Genomic DNA, 21,206 nt, shown 5'->3' with positions numbered 1-21,206 from the left:
TGGTGTCCAGTCCACGCAGTTCCTGGATTTCTACCTACTTTCCTGGAGGAGTAACTAAAACATACAGCTCACCAGTCTGCCATCTTGCCTATGCTATTCCTTTTTATGGTTTAATTATATTCCATTTTGTAGTTATACCATGATTTGCTTATCCATTCACCCCTTTTCTTAAAAAAAAATTTTGTTTTTATGTCAATCCTAGTGGGTGTGAAATGGTAACTTCTTGTGGCTTTGATTTTCTTTTGTCTAATGACTAATGATGTTGAACATCTTTTCATGTGTCGGACATTTGTGTGTCTTTAGAGAAATGTTTGAGTCCTTTGCTTACTTTTAAATGGGTTGTCTTTTTGTTGTTGAATTATAAAAGTTGGTTATATATTCTGGATACTCAGTCTTTATCAGACATATGATTTGCAAATGTTTTCTCTCATTCTGTAGGTTTTTCCACTTTCTCAATAATGTTCTTTGATGAGCAAACGTTTTAAATTTTGATGAAGTCCAATTTTTCTTTTTTTTTTTTTGTTGCTTGTGCTTTTGGTGTATCTAAGAATCCATTGTGAAATCCAAGGTTATGAAGAATTTTCTTTTAAAGGCTGTTTTGGAATATGGAGTTGGTGCCCTAGATACTTCCAGGGGTACAGTGAGGGGTGGGGTTGTTTTTCTGTGCATGTGGATTTTTTCTTTTTCAGTATTTTTAAGAACCTATGTATATTAGTTAGGGTTCTCTAGGGAAACAGAATCAACGAGCGGTATCTATGAATATAAGAGTTATAGAAGTGACTCATGCAAATGTGGGTATGCACGAGTCCAAATTCCGTAGAGCAGTCAGCAAACTGGCAGCTCCAGTGAAGATGTTCGATGAACTCAGGAAACGAACTGGCATCTTTGATGAACTCCTCAGGAAATGAACTGTGATCTTCAACGAACGTGTTCGATGAACTCCTCAGGAAACTAACTGGCAACTTTGACGAACTTCTCAGGAAACGCTTTGCTGGGCAGCCGAAGAAGTGAAGGTCCTCTGTCTTGCTTAAAAGTCTTCAACTGATCAATTGGATTAAATCCAGCCAACTGCATTCTCTCATTGTGGAAGACACACCCTTCGTTGAGTCGTCAGTCACAGCTGCTGCCAGCTGACTGATGATTTAATAAACCAGCTTGTTGGTTTATTAACCAGCTGCAGACGTCCTCGTAGCAATGGTTAGGCCAGTGCTTGCTTGACCAGACAGCTGGGTACCATCACCTGGCCAAGTTGATACATGAGCGTAACTATCACACCATGTTTTTTTTTTTTAAATGCCATTGTGTTTCAGTTGATTGCATTAATGATTCTTTGTGATGTTGGCTCCAGTGTTCTTTTTTTTTAAGATTAAATTAAATTTTTATTCTGTTTTATTGAGATATATTCATATATCCTATAGTCATCATGGTGTACATCAACTGTTAACAGTTCCATCATATAGTTGTACATTCATCACCACAATTTTTGAACATTTTCATTACTCCAAAAAGAATGAAAATGAGAATAAAAAACAAAAGTAAAAAAGAACACGCAGATCATTCCATTCCCCCATCCCACCCTATTTTCCATTTAGTTTTTGTCCCCGTTTTTCTACTCATCCATCCATAACCTGGATAAAGGGAGTATAAGTCACAGGGCTTTCATAATCACACTATAGCACCATGTAAGCTACATAGTTACACAGTCGTCTTCAAGAATCAAGGTTACTGGGTTGCAGTTTGACAGTTTCAGGTATTTCCTTCTGGCTATTACAGTACACTAAAACCTAAAAAGAGATATCTATATAGTGCATAAGAATGCCCTCCAGAGTGACCTCTTGACTGCATTTGCGATCTCTCAACTGCATTTCCGATCTCTCAGCCACTGAAACTGTATTTTGTTTCATTTCGCTTCTCCCTTTTGGTCAAGAAGATTTCCCATTCCCACGTTGCTAGGTCCAGGCTCATCCCCTGGGAGTCATGTCCTGCCTTGCCAGGGCGATTTACACCCTGGAGTCATGTCCCACGTAGGGGGGAGGGCAGTGAGTTCACCTGCTGAGTGGGCTTATAGAGAGAGAGGACCACATCTGAGCAACAAAGAGGTTCTCTGAGGGAGACTCTTAGGCACAATTGTAAGTAGGCTTAGCCTCTCCTTTCCGGTAACAAGCTTGGTAAGGGCAAGCCCCAAGATCAAGGGCTTGGCCTGCTAAATTGTTGGTCCTCAGTGTTTGTAAGAATATCAGTAAAAACCCAGGTAGGGACATCCAACATTTCTGCATTTTTCTCTGGTCCCTCAGGGGGGCCCTGCAAATATATTTTTATTCTCTGCCCAAATTATTTTGGTATGTATCAGTATTTCACAGTAACCTGCACAGACCTGCCAGATCTCACTTCCTAGTCAAAATTCCATTTAATTATGGTGTTTGAATAAACTGACTGTGCAAGTTAAATTATTTAGTGTGCTGCAGAAAATATACATCCTGCACCAGATAAACATCTCTTCCCTTGGTCTCACACAGAAGTTGAGGTTTTAAAATAGTCAATATCATCCTTTATCCTTTGGCCTGATTTGCCTTAGTCCTAACCATATCCGATATCTCTAATAGAAATCTGAATTTTTTTTTCAGCTTTTTCAGCAGTTGCTGTGAGAGGTAGTACTGACATTCAGAGCTGCCGAGCTCTAGCTCTGTTTCAGGTGTCACACAGATACCCAAAGTTCCAGAGACTGACCAGGTTATACACAAAGAGCTCAGCATCTCAGAATTTAGAGATAGCCATTACAACTCAGGAATAGATTTGACTGCTGTAAGAGTTTACAATCTAGGGACCATTACAATAAGCGTTCTCCTGATAAGCTGTGCTCTGAGATTGAATTCTTAGAGTTCACACTTTGTAGTTAGTCCATATTGGTTAGGTATTACAGTGTTTGTCTTTTCATTTCTGGCATACTTCACTCAAGATGCTGTCCACAAGATCTGTTCACCTCGTTGCATCTCATCCGATATTCTTTTGATGTGACGTATTAAGTGTTGATAATTTCTTGCTTTCTGGCCAATGTATATTTGTGTATGTCCTGCTTCAGACCTGGAATCAGTCATTCTCTCAAGGAACCCTGGTTGCTCTTAGTGGGGAATGGACCACAGTCCGGGTACTGGGTGTACTCAGTATTATTGGATTGCCATTGCTTCTAGGCTTTTTCACTGCCCAAAGGTTGAATATATTTTTTTTTAGGGGACAGAGCTAGGAAACATTTTTTTTTGGAGGGAGAAGTTCATTTTACACTGTTCTCAGTTCAAATTTAACATTATGGATTTTTATTTAACTTCTCTAATTTTATACTGGTATTTCTTTTTCTCTTACATTAACTTATTTGCATTGGCTTACTACATATATTAAAGTAATTTCAAAATAATATCAGTATTACTAATTGACAGTTGAGTGCAGTATTTTTACTTAAGGATGTACAGTCAAAATACTGTAAAGTCAGTTGAAATAGTTCATTTGTTTTTGTGGTTATATCCCTAAATTGGTATGTAGTTAGGTTACTTCATTCATTTTCTGTTTGGGGGAATGTTTTTTTCTGTTCTTGAATATATATAATTGTGTTAAAAGATATATTTAGAAGTCTCACTGCTGTTGTTCCTTCTATCTCATTCTTCCCTTTCCCTATTGATAAATTTTAAAAGATTTACTTTGGGGTTTATCTTTACAGTGTTTTTTTTACAAAACTATATTCTTTCCCCCTTCCTTCTACAAAAGATACAAACATATACATTGTTTGGCACCTTTCTTTTTACTCATTACCTGCTGTGAAGGTTCTAGATAGTGTATCTATAGAGAGATCTTTTATGGCTGCAAATTATTTCACTAAGTGGATATATCTTAGTTATTCACCCAGTCCCTTATGCTGGATTTATGGGTTGTTTCCAAGCTTTTGGTACTACATGTAGTGTCAGAATTAATAACCATAGGTAAGTATTGTTTATATTTATGAGGATGTTTCTTTAGAGTAAATTCCTAGAAGCAGGATTGCCGAGTTAAAGGATAAATGTATATGTAAATTTTTCTAGATTTTAAAATTGCCTTCAGTAGTGGCAGTACGATTTTTGCATTCTCATCAAATATATGCAAGAGCCTATTTCCCTCATCTTTGCAAACAGAATATGCTGTCTAACTTTTGGATTTTTGCCAGTCTGATAGGTAAGCGTTATCTCATGTAGTGGTTTTAATTTTTTTGTTTTTTTAAAAATGTTTTCATTAGAGAAGTTGTGGGTTAACAGAGCAATCATCCATAAAATACAGGATTCCCATATGCCACTCCCCACCAACACCTTGCGTTGGTGTGGAATATTTGTTACAGTTGATGATAGCACTTTTTTTATAATTGTACTTTTTTTTTTAAACAGTAGTATCCAGCATTTATTGGGAGATTCTGTGTTCTAGGTACTGTGTGAAGCAGTTTACATGGATTACTTCATTTAAAACACCCAATACACAGGTCTATGAAATATGTCCTATTATTATTTTAAAAAAATTGAAGTTGCAGGTTTACAGAAAAATCATGTAAAAAATACAGAGGACACTGCGTTATTTTGGTACCCTTGTTAAACGTTACAGTTGAAAGAATATTGAAATAGTACTGTTAACTATCATCCATAGTTTGTTAGATGTATTTTTTCCCCATATACCAGTCTATTCATGTAGTTTTTTTAAAAAAATTCAGTTTTATTGAGAGAGATTCTCATACTATACATTCATCCACAGTGTACTATCAGTTGTTCACAGTAGCATCACCACAGTCAATTTCTAAACATTTTCATTGCTCCAAAAAGGATAAAAATAAGAATAAAAATAAAGGTATGAAAGAACAGCCAAAACATTCCATCTCCCAACCTACTCATTGCTTTTTTTATTTCGGTTTTATTGAGATACATTCACATATCATACAGTCATCTGTGGTGTACGGTTAACTGTTCACAGTACCATCATATAGTTGTGTATTCATCACCCCAATCTATTTTTTGAACATTTTCCTTATACCAGAAAAAGTAAAAATAAGAATAAAAAATAAAAGTAAAAAAGAACACCCAAATCATCCCCTCTCTCCCACCCTATTTGTCATTTAGTTTTTGTCCCCATTTTTCTACTCATCCATCTATACACTGGATAAAGGGAGTGTGAGCCACAAGGCTTTCACAATCACACTGTCACTCTTTTAAGCTACATTGTTATACAGTTGTCTTCAAGAGTCAAGGCCGCTGGGTTGCAGTTCGACAGTTTCAGGTAGTTAACTTCTAGCTATTCCAATGCATTAAAACCTAAAAAGATTATCTATATAGTGCATAAGAATGCCCACCAGAGGCACTCTCGACTCCATTTGGAATCTCTCAGCCACTGAAACTTTATTTTGTTTCATTTGGCATCCCCCTTTTGGTCTAGAAGATGTTCTCAATCCCACAATGTCGGCTCCAGATTCATCCTCAGGAGTCATATCCAGCATTGCCAGGGAGATTTACACCCCTGGGTGTCAGATCCTATGTAGGGAGTAGGGCAGTGAGTTTCATCTGCTGAGTTGGGTTAGCTGGAGAGAGAGGGCCACAGCTGAGCAACTGTGGTGTACTCGGGGAGATTCTTAGGCACAATTATAAGCAGGTTTAGCCTGAGAGTAATTTTGCTTGAATAAATGCTTCTTAATTTGTATTATACTTTTGTTTGATTTCCGGAGTGCTGAAATAGTTGTTTTTGACAATTTCTGTTTAGTTTTTTTATTGCTTTTTTTGGAAGAGGATTTGCTGAACATCTCACTACCATTCCTGTAGCCTAGAGCACAGTTGCCTATATAAGTGACTGATCACCTGCTGGTGTCTCCAGCTCTGACCTCTCTCTTGATTGTGAAATCTAGATTTTCAAAGATCTATTACATTTGCTTATGGATTACTTATATACTGGACTGAATTCATTACTTCCCCTCCAAACCTGATGTCTCTTGTGTTTTGTAAGCTAACTGAGTGATATCACTGTCTACCCATTCATTCAGGTTTCCAACCACGTCCTCACTAATTACCTGACTTTTTTCCTGTCTCCATTACAGTTCATCAGTTGGTGCTGATTCTAGCTCAGTAATATCTTTTGTGCTCTTCCTCCATTTCTATTACTTTACTCTATTTGGGGTACATTGCTACCCTATTTGAAGTCTCCTTCTTTTTCTTAAGTGCCCTGTTCTTCTAGTCTCTCTTGCTTTCTGTCTGTGTTGCACACAAATTTGGTAAGTTTACTCCCTGACTTTACTTTGCCACTTCTTTTTGCCTTTCACTTTTTCTAGATTTCCCATTTTACCTACCTGTGTTGTTGGTGTAGAGACTCTGAACTCTCTCTCCTAATATGCCATGTATTTTATAGCTCCTTGTCATTGCTCATGTTGTTCCTTATGTCAGAAATGCTTTTCCCACCTTCTCTTCCTGGTGAGCTTATTTTACTTTGTAAGAACTTTTGTGGAGACTTGAGAACAATCCTATCCTACCCTCCAAAAGAATTCAATCATGCCTTCTTTAGGGCTCTTAAGATAAATTTGTTTTATACTTATTCCATTGTAGATAAATTCTATATTTGTTTTCATTGTAACATGTAGATATCTTAAAGAGGCTATTACTATGTCTTACTTGTTTGGGGACCTTAACTTGTTTTAGACCATGAAGATGCTCAGTAAAAGCTTATGGAATTAAAACCAGTTCATTCCTGTTTATGTCCTCATTTCTTACACTTGGTCCAGATTAGGGCTATGCAACCTTTTGCTATATATAATACAGCAACTATTGGAAATATTTCTCCCCCAAATTACTTTTGTTGTTTTTTTAAACTTTTTAATGCAGTCTTTTGCCATGGAAAAATTTATTTTTATGTGGTCACATGTATCAGTTATTTGTTCCTTCTTTGTCTTGTGTCATTTAAATAGATTTTTCCCATTCAGACATTTTTTTGTTGTTGCCAATTTTGTATTATTTTTAGGTTATGATATTCTTTTAAAGTATATACTTAATGAGAACTAAAGGTGATTTAATTCTTATTCTTTTTTAAATTTTCATGTAAATTCTCAAATTTGGAAGAGTACAGACCAGTTATTTGGCAGAATGTCTTTAATTTGGATTTATCTGATACATAAATGTTTTTAATGTGTATCTTAACATGTGTGTTTCCTATGTTTGTAAGATTGGGGAATGTCTGGATTTCATTTACTTCTAGTTAAATGAGATTAACTGAAATGTGCCACTTGAATTTAAAGTGGCATTTGATTAATGACAAGTCCTAATTTGCTCCCTGACAAGTAGATTAAATGGGTTGATTAGACTGTTATTGGTTCCTAGTAAGCAGCTGCCCTTACTGTCATAATCACACTCAGTAGTTTTCTAATAGCAACTAAATGTTAACTGCATGCAAATATGAATTTCTTAGCCATGCATTATATTTCTTGGCCTATGATGAATCTGTTAGTTATATTTTCTATGTTTGAAATAAAGAGAAAAGACATTTGTCAGATACTACTGATTTAATATTTTAAATCCAACATTTCATTAAGTTCCCTTTTGCTTTATCTTCTTGGAGGTTATTTGTTTGCAAGAACATAAATCCCTTCAAACTACTCAAAGTAAAAGGAGATGCAGGTGAATTTTAAGGAAATAAGGTTCTGGAGTGCAGCCCAACTGCATGAAGATGCTACTGCCATAAAGCTCTTCTCTCTGTCTCTCTGTCTTTATATGTCTTGGTCTGCTCCGGATCACAGTGCACATTCTTTCATTTCTGCTCTGCGTATCTCTTCATTTTCCATTCTGTTATCTTCATTCTCTGCTTGCATTTGTGCAGAATGGCCAGTAACTTCTGAATCTGTATAAGTAGTTATAGCTCCACTGCCCATACCCATGTAATTGACCCAGTTGCTCTGTGCCAGTTCACATTCCCAGGAGGGAGACTTTGATTTACTCATCTTTTGTCAGGCATCCGCCCCAATCCAGCTAGTTGGGACAGGGAGTGGTCACCACTTCTGTAAGATTTGTGCATGGGGGAAGTTCTTTCTAAAGGGCCTCTGAGTCAAGAGTGGCGTCACTGGTACAGTACAGCTTTTGGATTGTGTTTGGTAGTAAACTCCAAATGTTTTGGTAACTGATACTTTTGCTGAGGAAAGTCTGTTTATTTAGAAAGCCATTTTCAAAACATTGGTCACACCAGAGTTCACGTTGTATAGGAGATACTGTGTTGTGTTTTAGTGATTTCATTTTGAAATATTTTGTACATGAAAACAAATAGGGCTGGTAAAACATGAAAATGATTTGGTGTACCTTATACACATGTTGACTACTGATAATTGAAAATTGATTTGATGTAGTGTGTTTTGTCAAAGATTTTAGTTCAGAGGTTGCAAACTTTTGCAGATATGTTTTGTTTGTTTAGTCTGTGGTTTTAAACTTTGAGTTAGTTGTAACCATTTGAAAAGTAAGAAATTTAATTTAAAAATGGACATTTTCAGCCTTTTTTGAAAAATCAGAAGGCATGGCAACAGTAGGCCCTTGTTTTTCACATGGCAACAGTTGGTTAGAGCCCGGTTGCCTTATTCTTTTAGATGAGCAGCACTGTCCCCAGTTTGCTACAGTCCATACTTGGCTTCTTCACTTAGTCACGTTCTCTGCTTGTTCATTCTAAATATTTGTGTTTGCAACCCCCAACCCATTTTAGTTGTACGTATTTGCCGTTGTTGATTGATTACTGTTTGTCTATCAGTTCTTTAGTTTTCACAGCAGTAGGAGATATATATTATCACCATTTTTTTGTGAAGAAACTGAGGCCCAGAAAATTACTACACAGTAAGTGGCAGAACTAGTGTTGATTTGAATTGCCAGATGTTTGTGGTTTCAGAGTCTGGGCTCTTGATGGCTGTTCTGTACTACCTCTCAGTTTTGTTTCCCTAGCTATTTGGTCCTTAGCTATTTTTTCATTGAAGATTTTTAGTGCTTTTGGTATTTTGCCTTTTTAAAAAAAAATATTGCTTATTATAAGTCTCAGTAACTGTAGTCTTTTCCCATCTGATTTCCTTGTTTACAGTTTTCTCTCCCGAATGTGCACAGAAAAGACTAAAGAAAATAAGCCACCATAATTAGCAAACATTACTACTGCTAATACTTAATTTCTAATCTCCATTAAAAAGTGGTACTATATGACACATCCCACAGTAATTTGGGCAGAGAATAAAAAATATATTTATAGCCCCCCCTGAGGAGCTGGGGGAAGGTGCAGGAGTGTTGGATTTCCTCACCTGGACTGGTATTGATGTTGTCACAAACATTGGGACTGATGGTTTGATGTGCGGAGTCCTCTATCATGGGACTTGCCCTTATGAAACTCGTTACTGCAAAGGAGAGGCTAAACTTGCAAATAATTGTGCCCAAGAGTCTTTCCCTGAGTACCTCTTTGTTGCTCAGATGTGGCCCTCTCTCTCTCTCAGCCACATCTGCAGGTGAACTCACTGCCCTCCCCGCTACGTGGGACCCGACTCCCAGGGGTGTATATCTCCCTGGCAACACAGGATATGACTCCCGGGGATGAATCTGGACCCGGCATCATGGGATTGAGAATATCTACTTGACCAAAAGGGGGATGCAAAATGAGACAAAATAGTTTCAGTGGCTGAGAGATTTCAAATGGAGTTGAGAGGTCACTCTGGTGGACATTCTTATGCACTATATAGATAACACCTTTTAGGTTTTAATGTATTGGAATAGCTAGAAGTAAATACCTGAAACTGTCAAACTCCAACCCAGTAGTCTGGACTCCTGAAGAGAAATGTATAATAATGTAGATTACAAGGGGTGACAGTGTGATTGTGAAAACCTTGTGGATCACACTCCCTTTATCTAGTGTGAGGATGGATGGGTAGAAAAATGGGGACAAAAACTAAATGAAAAATAGGGTGGGATGGGGGGGATGGTTTGGGTGTTCTTTTTTACTTTTATTTTTTATTCTTATTCTGATTCTTTCTGATGTAAGGAAAATGTTCAGAAATAGATTGTGGTGATGAATGCATAATTATATGATCGTACTGTGAACAATTAATTGTATACCATGGATGGTTTTATGGTATATGAATATATTTCAATAAAACTGAATTTAATTAAAAAAATGGTACTATATGTGTAGTGTGTGTGTGTGTGTGTATGGTTTGGTAGTATGTTTCTCATCCTTTGAAATCTTCTACAGCAGGATTTTGAAAACTGATTTCCACAGAATTATAATATTCTGTAAATTATTAAAGGTATCTCGTAAATAAAAGCATTAAAAGATTGAGTAAGTTTGGGAGAGCTGAATATAGTTAGGTGTGGCTGTTTTGTTGACGTTTAGATTGTTTCCATTATTTCACTGTGATAAATTATGTGATGATCAGTATATTTGTATATATCTTTGTGCACTGGAAATAAATCTTCCTGACTAAAGGTCCATAACTAGGTTTCTAGAAGTATGTCAAAGGATATGAACATATAAAAAAGTTCTTGATATGTACAATCATATTTATATAATTTCAAGTTAAGATACTTTTAATGCACTATTTTGTGCCTGTTTTTTAATGTAAAATATGTATCACGGGCATTTTCCCATGTTGTAAATGTTTGTATAAAACGTGAAGAAGAATCTTAAAACGCTTGTTGTGAAAAAAAAAATGCTTGTTGTATCTCATGATATTTACACAATATATTTTTATTATATTTCATTGTGGGTGGACAACCTTTTGAGTTCTTTGTTAAACAACAAAAAGCTTCCAAATCATCAGTGGCTCTCAATTCCAGCGACAAGAACTCTTCTCAGTGCTTGCAGTTTTAGGGGATCCAGTAAAAGCAAACTTTTCCTCACCCAAGTTGAGCCATTTTAGAGAAAAAAGGGAATTGGGAAGATGGAGATTAAGAAATCAGTCTTATCAGAGAGGTTGAAGGTTGTGGCTTAGATATGCAGCAACACTGGGTTTCTTGAAGTTCTTATCCCTTAAATTTAAATCTTGGAACTGCCCTGTAACAGAAGGATTGTGTCTCCATAGCATATCTCCTGCATCATTACCTCATTTGTTATTGTACTAGTCATTCTTTCTACTTGGCTCCTTGCCATGTACTATATAGAAAAGGGTAGTTTATCCCAGTTTAGGTTACACAGCCTCTTCTTGAGTTCTGCCCTAAAAGTTGGCCCATTATCTGAGTCTTTGACCCTGGAGATTTCTCATCAACCAATGATTGCTGGGAGCAGGACTCTGTGGTCAACTTAGATGGTGCGCCATTGTGAAAGTCTGCCTATCTGGTAATTATTAATATCTGTTAATATTAAAGTTGATAGTTGGCACAAGGCAAGTAGAGTTGCTTTGAATTCATTTCCAGCACTCTGATTTTCTGTCTCTTGTGTTCTGTTTCCCAGTTTTGTTGGTGGCCTGTGAGCTAAACATGATAGAACTTTTGAATGTGCCTTTTTAAGATTTTCTAGTGTTACAGCTCACCATCACATCTATATTAAGTCTCAGTAGTGTCTCATTCTTGTGTGTTGCCTTCTTTTTTAGACTCTCTGCTTTGAATCTAATGAAGTCATGTTTCTCAGGATCATCTGGGGTACTGTATAACTCCACCCGACTTGGGATGTCTCTGCCCTCTCTCATCCTTGCATTTTAGAACATAGGAACTGATTTCTAGTCACAATCTTTATCTTGTAGGATTCCAAAAATGTCCTCTTGTGGTTTCTAGCTCCATCAAAATCTAGTTGTTTTTTCTGCAGTGGGTGGGGAACATCCTTGAGGTCCTGGTATTCCCTAGGTTAGCTGCCACTTCATTGGCAAGTTGTCTGGCCTGTGGTCCTCTCTTAGTGTGACCCTAAACTTTGAGCATTAGTGCCCCATCCTTGGATTAACTTAGAGCATGAAGATATTCCTCCATTGTTCGTGGGCTCTCACACACATTTGGGGATCTGAAATGATTATTGGTTTCCAAGTGCAAGAGCTATGTAATGCCATGGATTACATAGTCAGAATTGGTTGTGATGACTATCACTGATTGTTCTTTACTCTATCATGTTCTAGATAGTTGCAATAGAGCTAATCAGGTTTATGTTACTTGATATTGCCAGATACTTACTAGTCTTCCCCATGTATTTTAACTGTATTTTATTAGATTTGGCTGGCTTGCTCTGCTTGATAGAAAGGGTATAAGATTTTTGCTGGGGCACAAACACATTCATGCCCTGAATATAAAACTCTGTAGCCTAGACTATAGGTTCATATAATTGTTTCATAGAGATCAGTGGTTTGTCTAAGGACAGAGTCTTCCTGGGACTATCGTTATTAGTGACCTGCCGTTGTGAAATCTTCCCCACTGAGAAGTTGGAGGGATTGGTGGCATGACCAGATCAGGATTTTTAGTACTAAGTTATAAGTACTCTCCAGTGACTGATAAGTAGGACTCTCCTTCATTTCTATACTGCAAGGCACCAGTGAGGCCTGTGCCACAGGTCTCGTCTCTCTTCTGTTCTTTTAGGTTAGCTCGATAGCTAAAATATCATTTTCTTTAATCGAAGATGCCGTCTATTTTTAAATGTACCCCAATTTCAGAGATATTAAACTTTAAAAATATATGTTTTGGAATTGGTAAAATATAGTATTCATGGTTAGCACTAGATACAGATTAAAAGATTAAAGGGCTCCTCAATACTTGGCAAGGCCAGAACTGGTGCTCCTGCATCCATCTCAGTAGTTCTTGCCAGCTGGTGGCCTGTCTCCCTGTATTGTAGCATGGATTCATTGCAGAACCTTGTTGGCCTAGGTCATGAGCAAATTCACTTGGCTCTTCTCTGATTTGCTTTTCCTCTAAGAAACTTAATTCTCAAGTGTGGCATTGCTGTCTGACCCAGTTATATCCTTTTATCATTTTTATTCAGCCCTGCCATTTTAATGCCTCCCTTCTCTTCCCCACATTTCTGGTGAATTCCTGATCATGCTCTTATGTGATAAGGATCTTAATGGGAGACGATCACCATATCGGACTATTCTGATACTTGATATTTCTTTGATGTCTTCCTTCATTAATCTTTGGAAGTTTCTTGGTAAGTCTCAGAAGCTTTGATACAGAACTGTCAATGCCATATATCTACTTTCCCATGTGAATTCAATTCTGTGCAAACATAAGTCTTTTTGTGGTAATGACTAAGAGTCATTCACTAAATGTAGATCTTTAAAGTCTCTTATTGCAAAGACTTCTCATACCTTCAGGGGTTTGGTTGCTTTAGGGGTTAGAGATTGCTAACATCTCTTGGTATACTGGGAGCAGTTAAAGTGGAGACATGCTTAGTTCTCTGCTATCAAATGTAAGCTTCCAAGTACTGTTCAGCTTGAAATTCCAGGCTGCAGAAACAGGGTGTGGTCCTGTCCACATCCTTTATTGCTTCATGAGGTGTACTGTGTTGGTGACAGTTTGCAGAAATTCACCTAGGAACTTTTACTTATGTGTCCAAACCAGTTGAAACCAGAAACCTGTATATTTTATGTCATGCAAGAATCCATTTCCAGGCATCCCAAAGGGTTTAGTTTTCATGGATACACCAGCCATGGATTTTACCTAACCTCTATAATTATTAGTTTTATTAGCTACTTCGCTAAATCTGATAATCTTAATTTGTTCGGATCCCTAATGCTTATTAAGGTTAAAAGGATTCCCTCGAATCCAGTCAATGTCTGCTTCCCCTACGTCACATTTATATCAACCTCTTTAAACTGATATTTTTTTTCCCTTGTGACTCCTGAACCTAAATTTTCATTTTCCCAAAGCGTTCATTATCAGGAGTGGTATGCCTCATAAATCCTTGTATGAGTAATGAAGTAACATGGACCCTGATGGTCAGTCATCTTCTGAAGTATGTGTTGACCACTATGACCTGGCAAAGTACCAAGGCTGACCTTGGAAAAGTGCCAGAACTAAGGGTTCAGCCCTCTCTTACCCTGAGCCCTCCAGTCTTCAGAGAATCAGTTGGCTTGCTCACCTGCCTGTGAAGATTATGTTACCCTGTTCTGAGTCTTAACCAGTTATACAGCTTTTGCTTTCTCCTGAGAGCTGGATACCTTAAATTGATAGCTGGTAACTCTGCTGGTGAAGTTCATGGCTTTATAATTGGGATAACTCCGGTTATTTGCTTTCCAGACAGTGCTGTGATTACATCTAGTGATACCTGACTGACTTCAGGTATCCTAAATGTCTATCCCCAGATCCCTAAATGTCTGTCAGTCTAATTCTTCCTGCTTTTCCACCTTGAATGTTACCCTCAGACTCCTGGGGCTCATCTGATAGTTCTACTGTTTTACCCAGAACTTTAGGCCATAGCTGTCCTTTCTTTCTGTTTATGGGCCCATACATCTGCTTTTCTAATACATTCTTCCAAAATTAACCTTGTGCTTCTATCCTAAACAGTGATGAATGGATGATGTACTAATTCTCCTTGAGGTGAAGTTGGCCTAGATTGTTCTTCCTGAGCTTCTTAAGTTGCCCACATATACTAATAATTAACCATTGTAACCTGAGGTTTACTGAGTGTTCCCTGGTTCTTGTAACCTGAAAGAGCCTAATAAACACATAGCCTTAATAAAGAATGAGTAATGGTGTATTTCTAAATCTCTGACCTCCAACGTTATTGGTTGTTTTTCTGCATGTAAAGGTATGTGATAAAAAGACAATGAACCAATGAAAATCCTAGATGAGTATTACATACTAATTGTATTTTTTCTGTATTTTATTTAAAATTATAATTGAATAAGATTAAAGGGACCAAAAATAACTTTGCTAAAAGTATTTGTTTTTTACTCTGAATTCAAGGTAAGTTAGCTTTTCTTTTCTTTTCTTTTTAAATAGGGTTACACATCATTTTGGAATGACTGTATATCATCTGGATTACGTGGCTGTATGTTAATTGAATTAGCATTGAGAGGAAGGTTACAACTAGAGGCTTGTGGAATGAGACGCAAAAGTCTATTAACAAGAAAGGTAAGAGGAGTGCTGAATAACTTCCTTTTTAAAGAGTTTGTGCTGCTAAAAATGAAGAATGTCTCTTCTAATAGATTTCCAAAAATTAAAGAGGGAGTTGATTTTAAAGTTCAGTCTTTACTGAATTGTGTTTGCATATCATTTTTTCATTCTTTCACTGTTATACAATCCCATATATATATTTTTTTTTTTTTGTACATGTAATGAATGAATAATTCATTGTTAGCTTCACTGGCCTCTGCAAATTCAAACAGATTATATGTTTCATTTGCTGCTTCTATGAAAGCCATCATTTTGAAAGAATTGTCATAACTTTTTTTTTAAACTCAGAAGTGTTTTTGTGCAAATTAACTACTCATACCCTATTTATATTCTCAGCAGAATATGAAATTCGTCAGATCTCTGCCTTCTCCACTGTAAAGGTCTATGTAGGTGTTTCTACTGTGATGAAATAGCGGTTAACTAGCTAGCTTTTAGAATTTTTAACTTCGTCCTCAATCTCAAATTCAAGACTGATTGTCTCTTCCAGTCTTTCCTTGGGTTTCTTGGGGGCGTGGTGTTACAAAATGTTTTTTTCCTTAATACAGTCCTAATGAAATCCGAAAAATTCTAGGTCAGAACTGCACATTTTTTGATGAATATGCTCTAGAAATTAATAACTCTGTAGGAAAGAGAGTCATGAATGTATTATTGAAAATAATATGTAAAGTAAACATGGCGTAATAGAAAATACTCTGCATGGGATTTTTTTTTAGTTTTTGTTGTTTGCATGGGATTTTTTTAACTACAAATTTTATTGAGATACATTCACATATCATGTTATCCTTACAAAGTATACAGTCAGTGTCTCACAGTATTGTCACCTAGTTGTCACATGCAATTTTAGACCATTTTCATTACTCCGAAAAGAGAAGTAACAAATAGACATGAAAAAAAGAAAACCCGAAACACCCCATATACCTTATCCCCTCCTATTATTGACCTCTAGTAATGGTGTGGTACATTTGTTACTGTTGATGAAAGAATATTAAGATATTACTATTAACTGTAGTCTGTAGCTTGCAAGAGGTACCTTCCCCCATATACCACTGTGTTATTAACTCTTTGTACAAGTGTCATACATTTGTACTAGTTCATAAAAGAATTTATTTTTATTTGTAGTGTTAATCATGAAGAATGCGTACCACTAGGTTCACTGTGTTATACAATCCCATATTTTAACCTCTAACTTTACTTCTGGTGATATTTATGACTCTAAACAACCCCTTTCAGTGAAATTCACTTACAATTCAGCACTATTATTTATAATCCCAATAATGAGCTACCTTCACCTCCATCCTTTACCAAACATTTAAGTTCAACCTTGTTAAAAATTCTGTGCATGTTAGGCAACCGCTCCCCCTTCTCTAGCCTCATTCTATCTCTTGAAAACCTGTATTCTAAGTTTTATGACTGTATGCATGGGATTTTAAAATTAAGTTTAGCTTAGTTATTTAAAGTCAAATGAGCTTGGCATGAGATTAGTTAAAAAGTTATTTTTAGATAACCGTCTATAAAGCAAAGTATAACTTTAATTTCATTTCATTTATACAATGATTTATGGAGGAAAGAAGCTTAGAAGCTGCCATTATAATTATTAGTGAAATATACATAGGTTACTGCTAACTGTAGGGAATAATTTTGTGTTAAAGTTATGTTCATTTATTCATTCATCATAAATTTATTGAGTTCTTACATGTACCATGTACTGTGCTAGACCCTGGGGATACAGTGGTGACCAAAAGAGACATTCTTTCCTGCATGGGATTCTTTCAGTCTACTAGTATGTGTGATCTTAGCTAGGTAGTTGATAAGTTTTTTGGAAAATACTCCAATATTACTGATTTAACTTATTTTAAAAATAATTATTGATTTTATTAAAGTAATACATATGTAATAGTTACAAAATCAAATTGTACTAAATGGCTTTTAACAGAAAATAGTTACCTCCTGTCCACCCTTTCTCACTCCTTAGTCCTGCTCTTGGGAGGCAGTCATTTTCAGTTCTTGTATTAATTTCATAGGGCTGCCATACAAGTGAACACCAATTCAGTGGCTTAAAAGAGCAGAAGTTTATTCTCCCTAAGTTCAAAAGGCCAGAAGTCTGAAGTCAAAGTGTGCACAGGGTTGTACTCCTTAGCCTCTTCCAGCCTCTGATGGTTCAGTGTTCCTTACCTTCCTTGGCTTTTAGCATCTCTCTCTGGTCCATTTTCACATTGCCTTCTCTGTGTGCCATTAGATTTAGGACCCAACCAGATTAATCAAATATTAAGGAGTAGTGGGAGTGTGTAGCAGGGTCCTGATGCTAAACTGAGTCTTCTGGCTGGCATTCCCATGTGTGGGAGTGTTGGCAATCATTGGCCTAACTTGGAGGAACTGGGATACCATGTGGTTTCTTGAATTTAAAATTCCTAGAAGTAAAACTGAGGAGCAGTGTCAGAGCATGGTCTCTGCAAGGGTGACTTGAAGCTGATCACCTGAAAACAAGGACAGTTTAAAAAACCTCTGATTGAGAACAACTTCAGTCCAAAGTCTATGGAGTTGCTGGGTCTACAGTGGGTATCAAGAGTTCCAGAGGTGAAGGAAGGAGATGCACAGGGTCCTGTTTTAAATTTTTTTTTTTAAATCATGGCTTCTTGTTCTTGTTTAATGGATGTAATATTTTTTTTAAAGTTCTCAGAGGATATTACAGCTTGTTTTTTGAAAATTTCCTTCTTCTGTATTATCTCTTTCTTCAGCATTTTCTCTTTCTTTTTGTGTCTTCTTCTGTTGGAAGTTTTCTTCCAAATGTCTTGTCATTCTTGGTTATCTGTTCATATTTAAGAATAAGACCCCCCTCTCAGAAAAAAAAAAAAAGCTAAATAGAAATTATGTTTTTGAGCAGAGCATATTTACTCATGGGTCACATTTATTTCTGAATTTTGTTAAGGAGTTTAGACCTTATTCTATGAGTCATTGAAAGAATTTTAAGCAGAAGTAGTGGAATGTCATAAGATTTACTTTTTTGGACAGATCAATGAGGAGAATGAAGTGGAAGGAGCCAAAACTAGATTTCATGGAAACTAGTTAGGAGATTTAAATTAATCCAAATGACAGATAACCAGATTAGACAGACCAGAATAATGGCAAAGGTGGAGAAAAGTGATATATTTGAAAGAGTTTTTTAGGAGACAGAATTTCATAAGAAAAAGAAGATTCACCTATTCCCAGGTTATTGTGACCTTGAGAAAATGAGTTGGACGTTGAGGCTAGACTACAGTGGAATTAAGAAGTGGTGGCCTGACCCACAGTATATAGGCTTGTAGCTTTTTCTCCCAAGATCCTCCTTTCCTTTTTCTTCCTTTCTTACCCTCAATTAAAAGGATGGCTTAGTGAATAACACTGTCCAGTGGGAACTTCTGAGATGATGAAAATTGTTCTGTATCTGCACTAATATGGTAGCCACTAGCTATATGTGTCTTTTAAGCACTTGAAATTTGGCTAGTGCAAATTGAGACATAATGTAAATAAAAATACACACTGGGCTTGGTATAAAGTATTTAACTATTTAGTATTTATTTAGTATGTTTTAGTATTTAAGACTTACTATGGAAAAAATGTAAAGTATCTCAATTAAAAAATATTTATTGTATGTTAATCTTTTGGCTATTTGGGGTTAAATCAAATATATTAAAATTAATTTCTCTGTTTCTTTTCCTTTTAAAATTTAACTACTAGACTAAGAATAGATTTGTGTCGTTCTTATTTTTTTTCTTTTGGGTCATGCTCTCTTAGAACTAGGTATCATACATATTCTTTTAACCTTCCATGAGAGTGAGCAAAAAGGTAAAGGTTCATTGTTGAGGACAAAGTTAAGACAAGACTGTTGCCTTTTTTTAAATATCATGATATTGTGAAATTTATAACATTTTAGAAGCTAACATTTTAATAAGGGAAAATAATGCATTTGAATTTGATATTACAAAACTTCAACTGGAAATTTGTTGCTTGGCCAGCAGCATGAATGAAGGAAATAGGGTTCAAATACTTGGCTAAAGTACAGTACAGCATTTTCCTCTCTCATTCCCACCTCTGGATTTTTCCACTCTTAAGATAGGTTTTATATACCTATATATATATGTTTATATATTAATAGTATTTAAAATTTTTATATAATCAAATTTTTTGGTATTTAAGGTTTCTTCTAGTGGTGGCAGTTTTTTTTTTTTTTTTTTTTTTTTTGTAATTCAGTTTTATTGAAATATAGTCACATACCATACAATCATCCATGGTGTACAATCAGTGGTTCACAGTACCATCATATAGCTATGCATTCATCACCCCAATCTATTTTTGAACATTTTCCTTACACCAGAAAGAATCAGAATAAGAATAAAAAATAGAAGTGGAAAAGAACACCCAGATCATCTCCCCTTCCCACCCTATTTTTCATTTAGTTTTTGTCCCCGTTTTGCTACTCATCCATCCATATGCTAGATAAAGGGAGTGCGATCCACAAGGTTTTCACAATCATACCGTCACCCCTTGTAATCTACATTGTTAAACAATCGTCTTCAAGAGTCAAGGCTACTAGGTTGGAGTTTGGTAGTTTCAGGTATTTACTTCTAGCTGTTCCAATACATTAAAATCTAAAAAGTGTTATCTATATTGTTTGTAAAAATGTCCACCAGAGAGACCTCTCGACTTCATTTGAAATCTCTCAGCCATTGAAACTTTATTTCATTTCATTTTTCATCCCCCTTTTGGTCAAGATGTTCTCAATCCCATGATGCTGGGTTCAGATTCATCCCCAGGAGTCGTATCCTGCGTTGCCAGGGAGATTTACAACCCTGGGAGTCAGATCCCAAGTTGGGGGTGGGTGGGTAGTGAGTTCAGCTGCCGAGGTGGCTTAACTGGAGAGAGAGGGCCACATCTGAGCAAGAAAGAGGTACTCAGGAGGAGACTCTTAGGCACAATTACATTGCAGGTTTAGCCTCTCCTTTGCAGTAACGAGCTTTGTAAGGGCAAGTCCTATGATAGAGGGCTTGGCACATCAAACTGCCAGTCCTCAATGTTTGTGAGAACATCAGCAACAATCCAGGCGATGAAGTCCAACACTTCCACATTTCCCCCAGCTCCTCAGGGGGTCCTGCATATGTATTTTTATTCTCTGCCCAAATTACTTTGGAATGTGTCGCTGTTTCACTCTAACCTATGCAAATCTACCTTATCTCACTTCCTATTCAAAGTTCCATGTAATTGTGGTGTTTGAACAAACTGATTGTAGAAGTTACACTGTTTGGAAAATATAGATCCTGCACCAAATAAACACATGGCCTCACATGGAAGTTGAAGTTTTAACACACAGTCAGTTTCAGCCTTCACCCTTTGGCCTGATTTGCCGTAGTCTTAGCCAGATCTGCTTCATTCATATCTCTAATTGAAGTCTGGTCTCTTTTTCAGCTTGTTTTTTTTTTTGTTTTAACAGTTGCTGTATGTGCTAATATTGATATTCATATCTGCTGAGCTCTAGCTCTGAGTTTCAGGTGTTACACAGACACCTGAAAAAATCTTTTTATACCCCCCAAATTTTAACAATAATTGTCTGTTTCCCACCAGTATTTTTATTTATGGTTTAATTTTTCTATATTTTAATATAGACGAAAAGTATATAATGTAGACAAAAGTATTTTAACATAGACGAAAGTATTTATTGTGGTGTATATAATAAGGCTGAGAGGAGTAGCCAGTCCTACTTAATTTTTGCGCCCAACTTGTTAACCAGTTACTCTGATAACACTTACTGAAAAAGTTGTTTCTCCGTTGATATGAAATGCCACCTTTATCGTAAACTGAATTCTTACATATAATTGAATCTGTTTCTGGGTCTAATAAATAATGTTTAAAAAATGAATCGGATCACCTACCCAAATTTCAGCAGTGAAAGGAACTATAGTGAGTATAAACTGTTCTAGCATCCTGATTTACTTAATTGTTGCATAGTAATTTTATTTTCATTCATGGGTGTAGCTAATTCGGTTAGATTAAATATCGAATATCCTTAATATTGAATTAGTTTAAAATGTGAACTTTGATACTGCATGAACACTTGGGACTTTAAGCCTAATGAATTATTTGCATAATTGTTTTTGT

The 21,206-nt window shown here is 36.3% G+C and overlaps 1 protein-coding gene across 1 annotated transcript in view; it reads left to right on the top strand.

The window, feature by feature from the left end:
* Positions 1 to 21,206, top strand: part of GOLPH3 (golgi phosphoprotein 3) — an 89,153-nt gene that overhangs the window by 21,244 nt on the left and 46,703 nt on the right. Inside the window, exon 2 of the mRNA XM_037799210.1 lies at positions 14,904 to 15,035. Coding sequence (XP_037655138.1) covers positions 14,904 to 15,035 — 132 coding nt within the window. The remainder of the gene's footprint in view (positions 1 to 14,903; positions 15,036 to 21,206) is intronic.

This window comes from Choloepus didactylus, chromosome 11 (genome assembly GCF_015220235.1).
Source record: "Choloepus didactylus isolate mChoDid1 chromosome 11, mChoDid1.pri, whole genome shotgun sequence".
Classification (NCBI taxonomy): Eukaryota; Metazoa; Chordata; class Mammalia; order Pilosa; family Megalonychidae; genus Choloepus; species Choloepus didactylus.
Note: the sequence above shows the minus strand (reverse complement) of the source record. Positions and strands in the feature narration are given on the sequence as shown.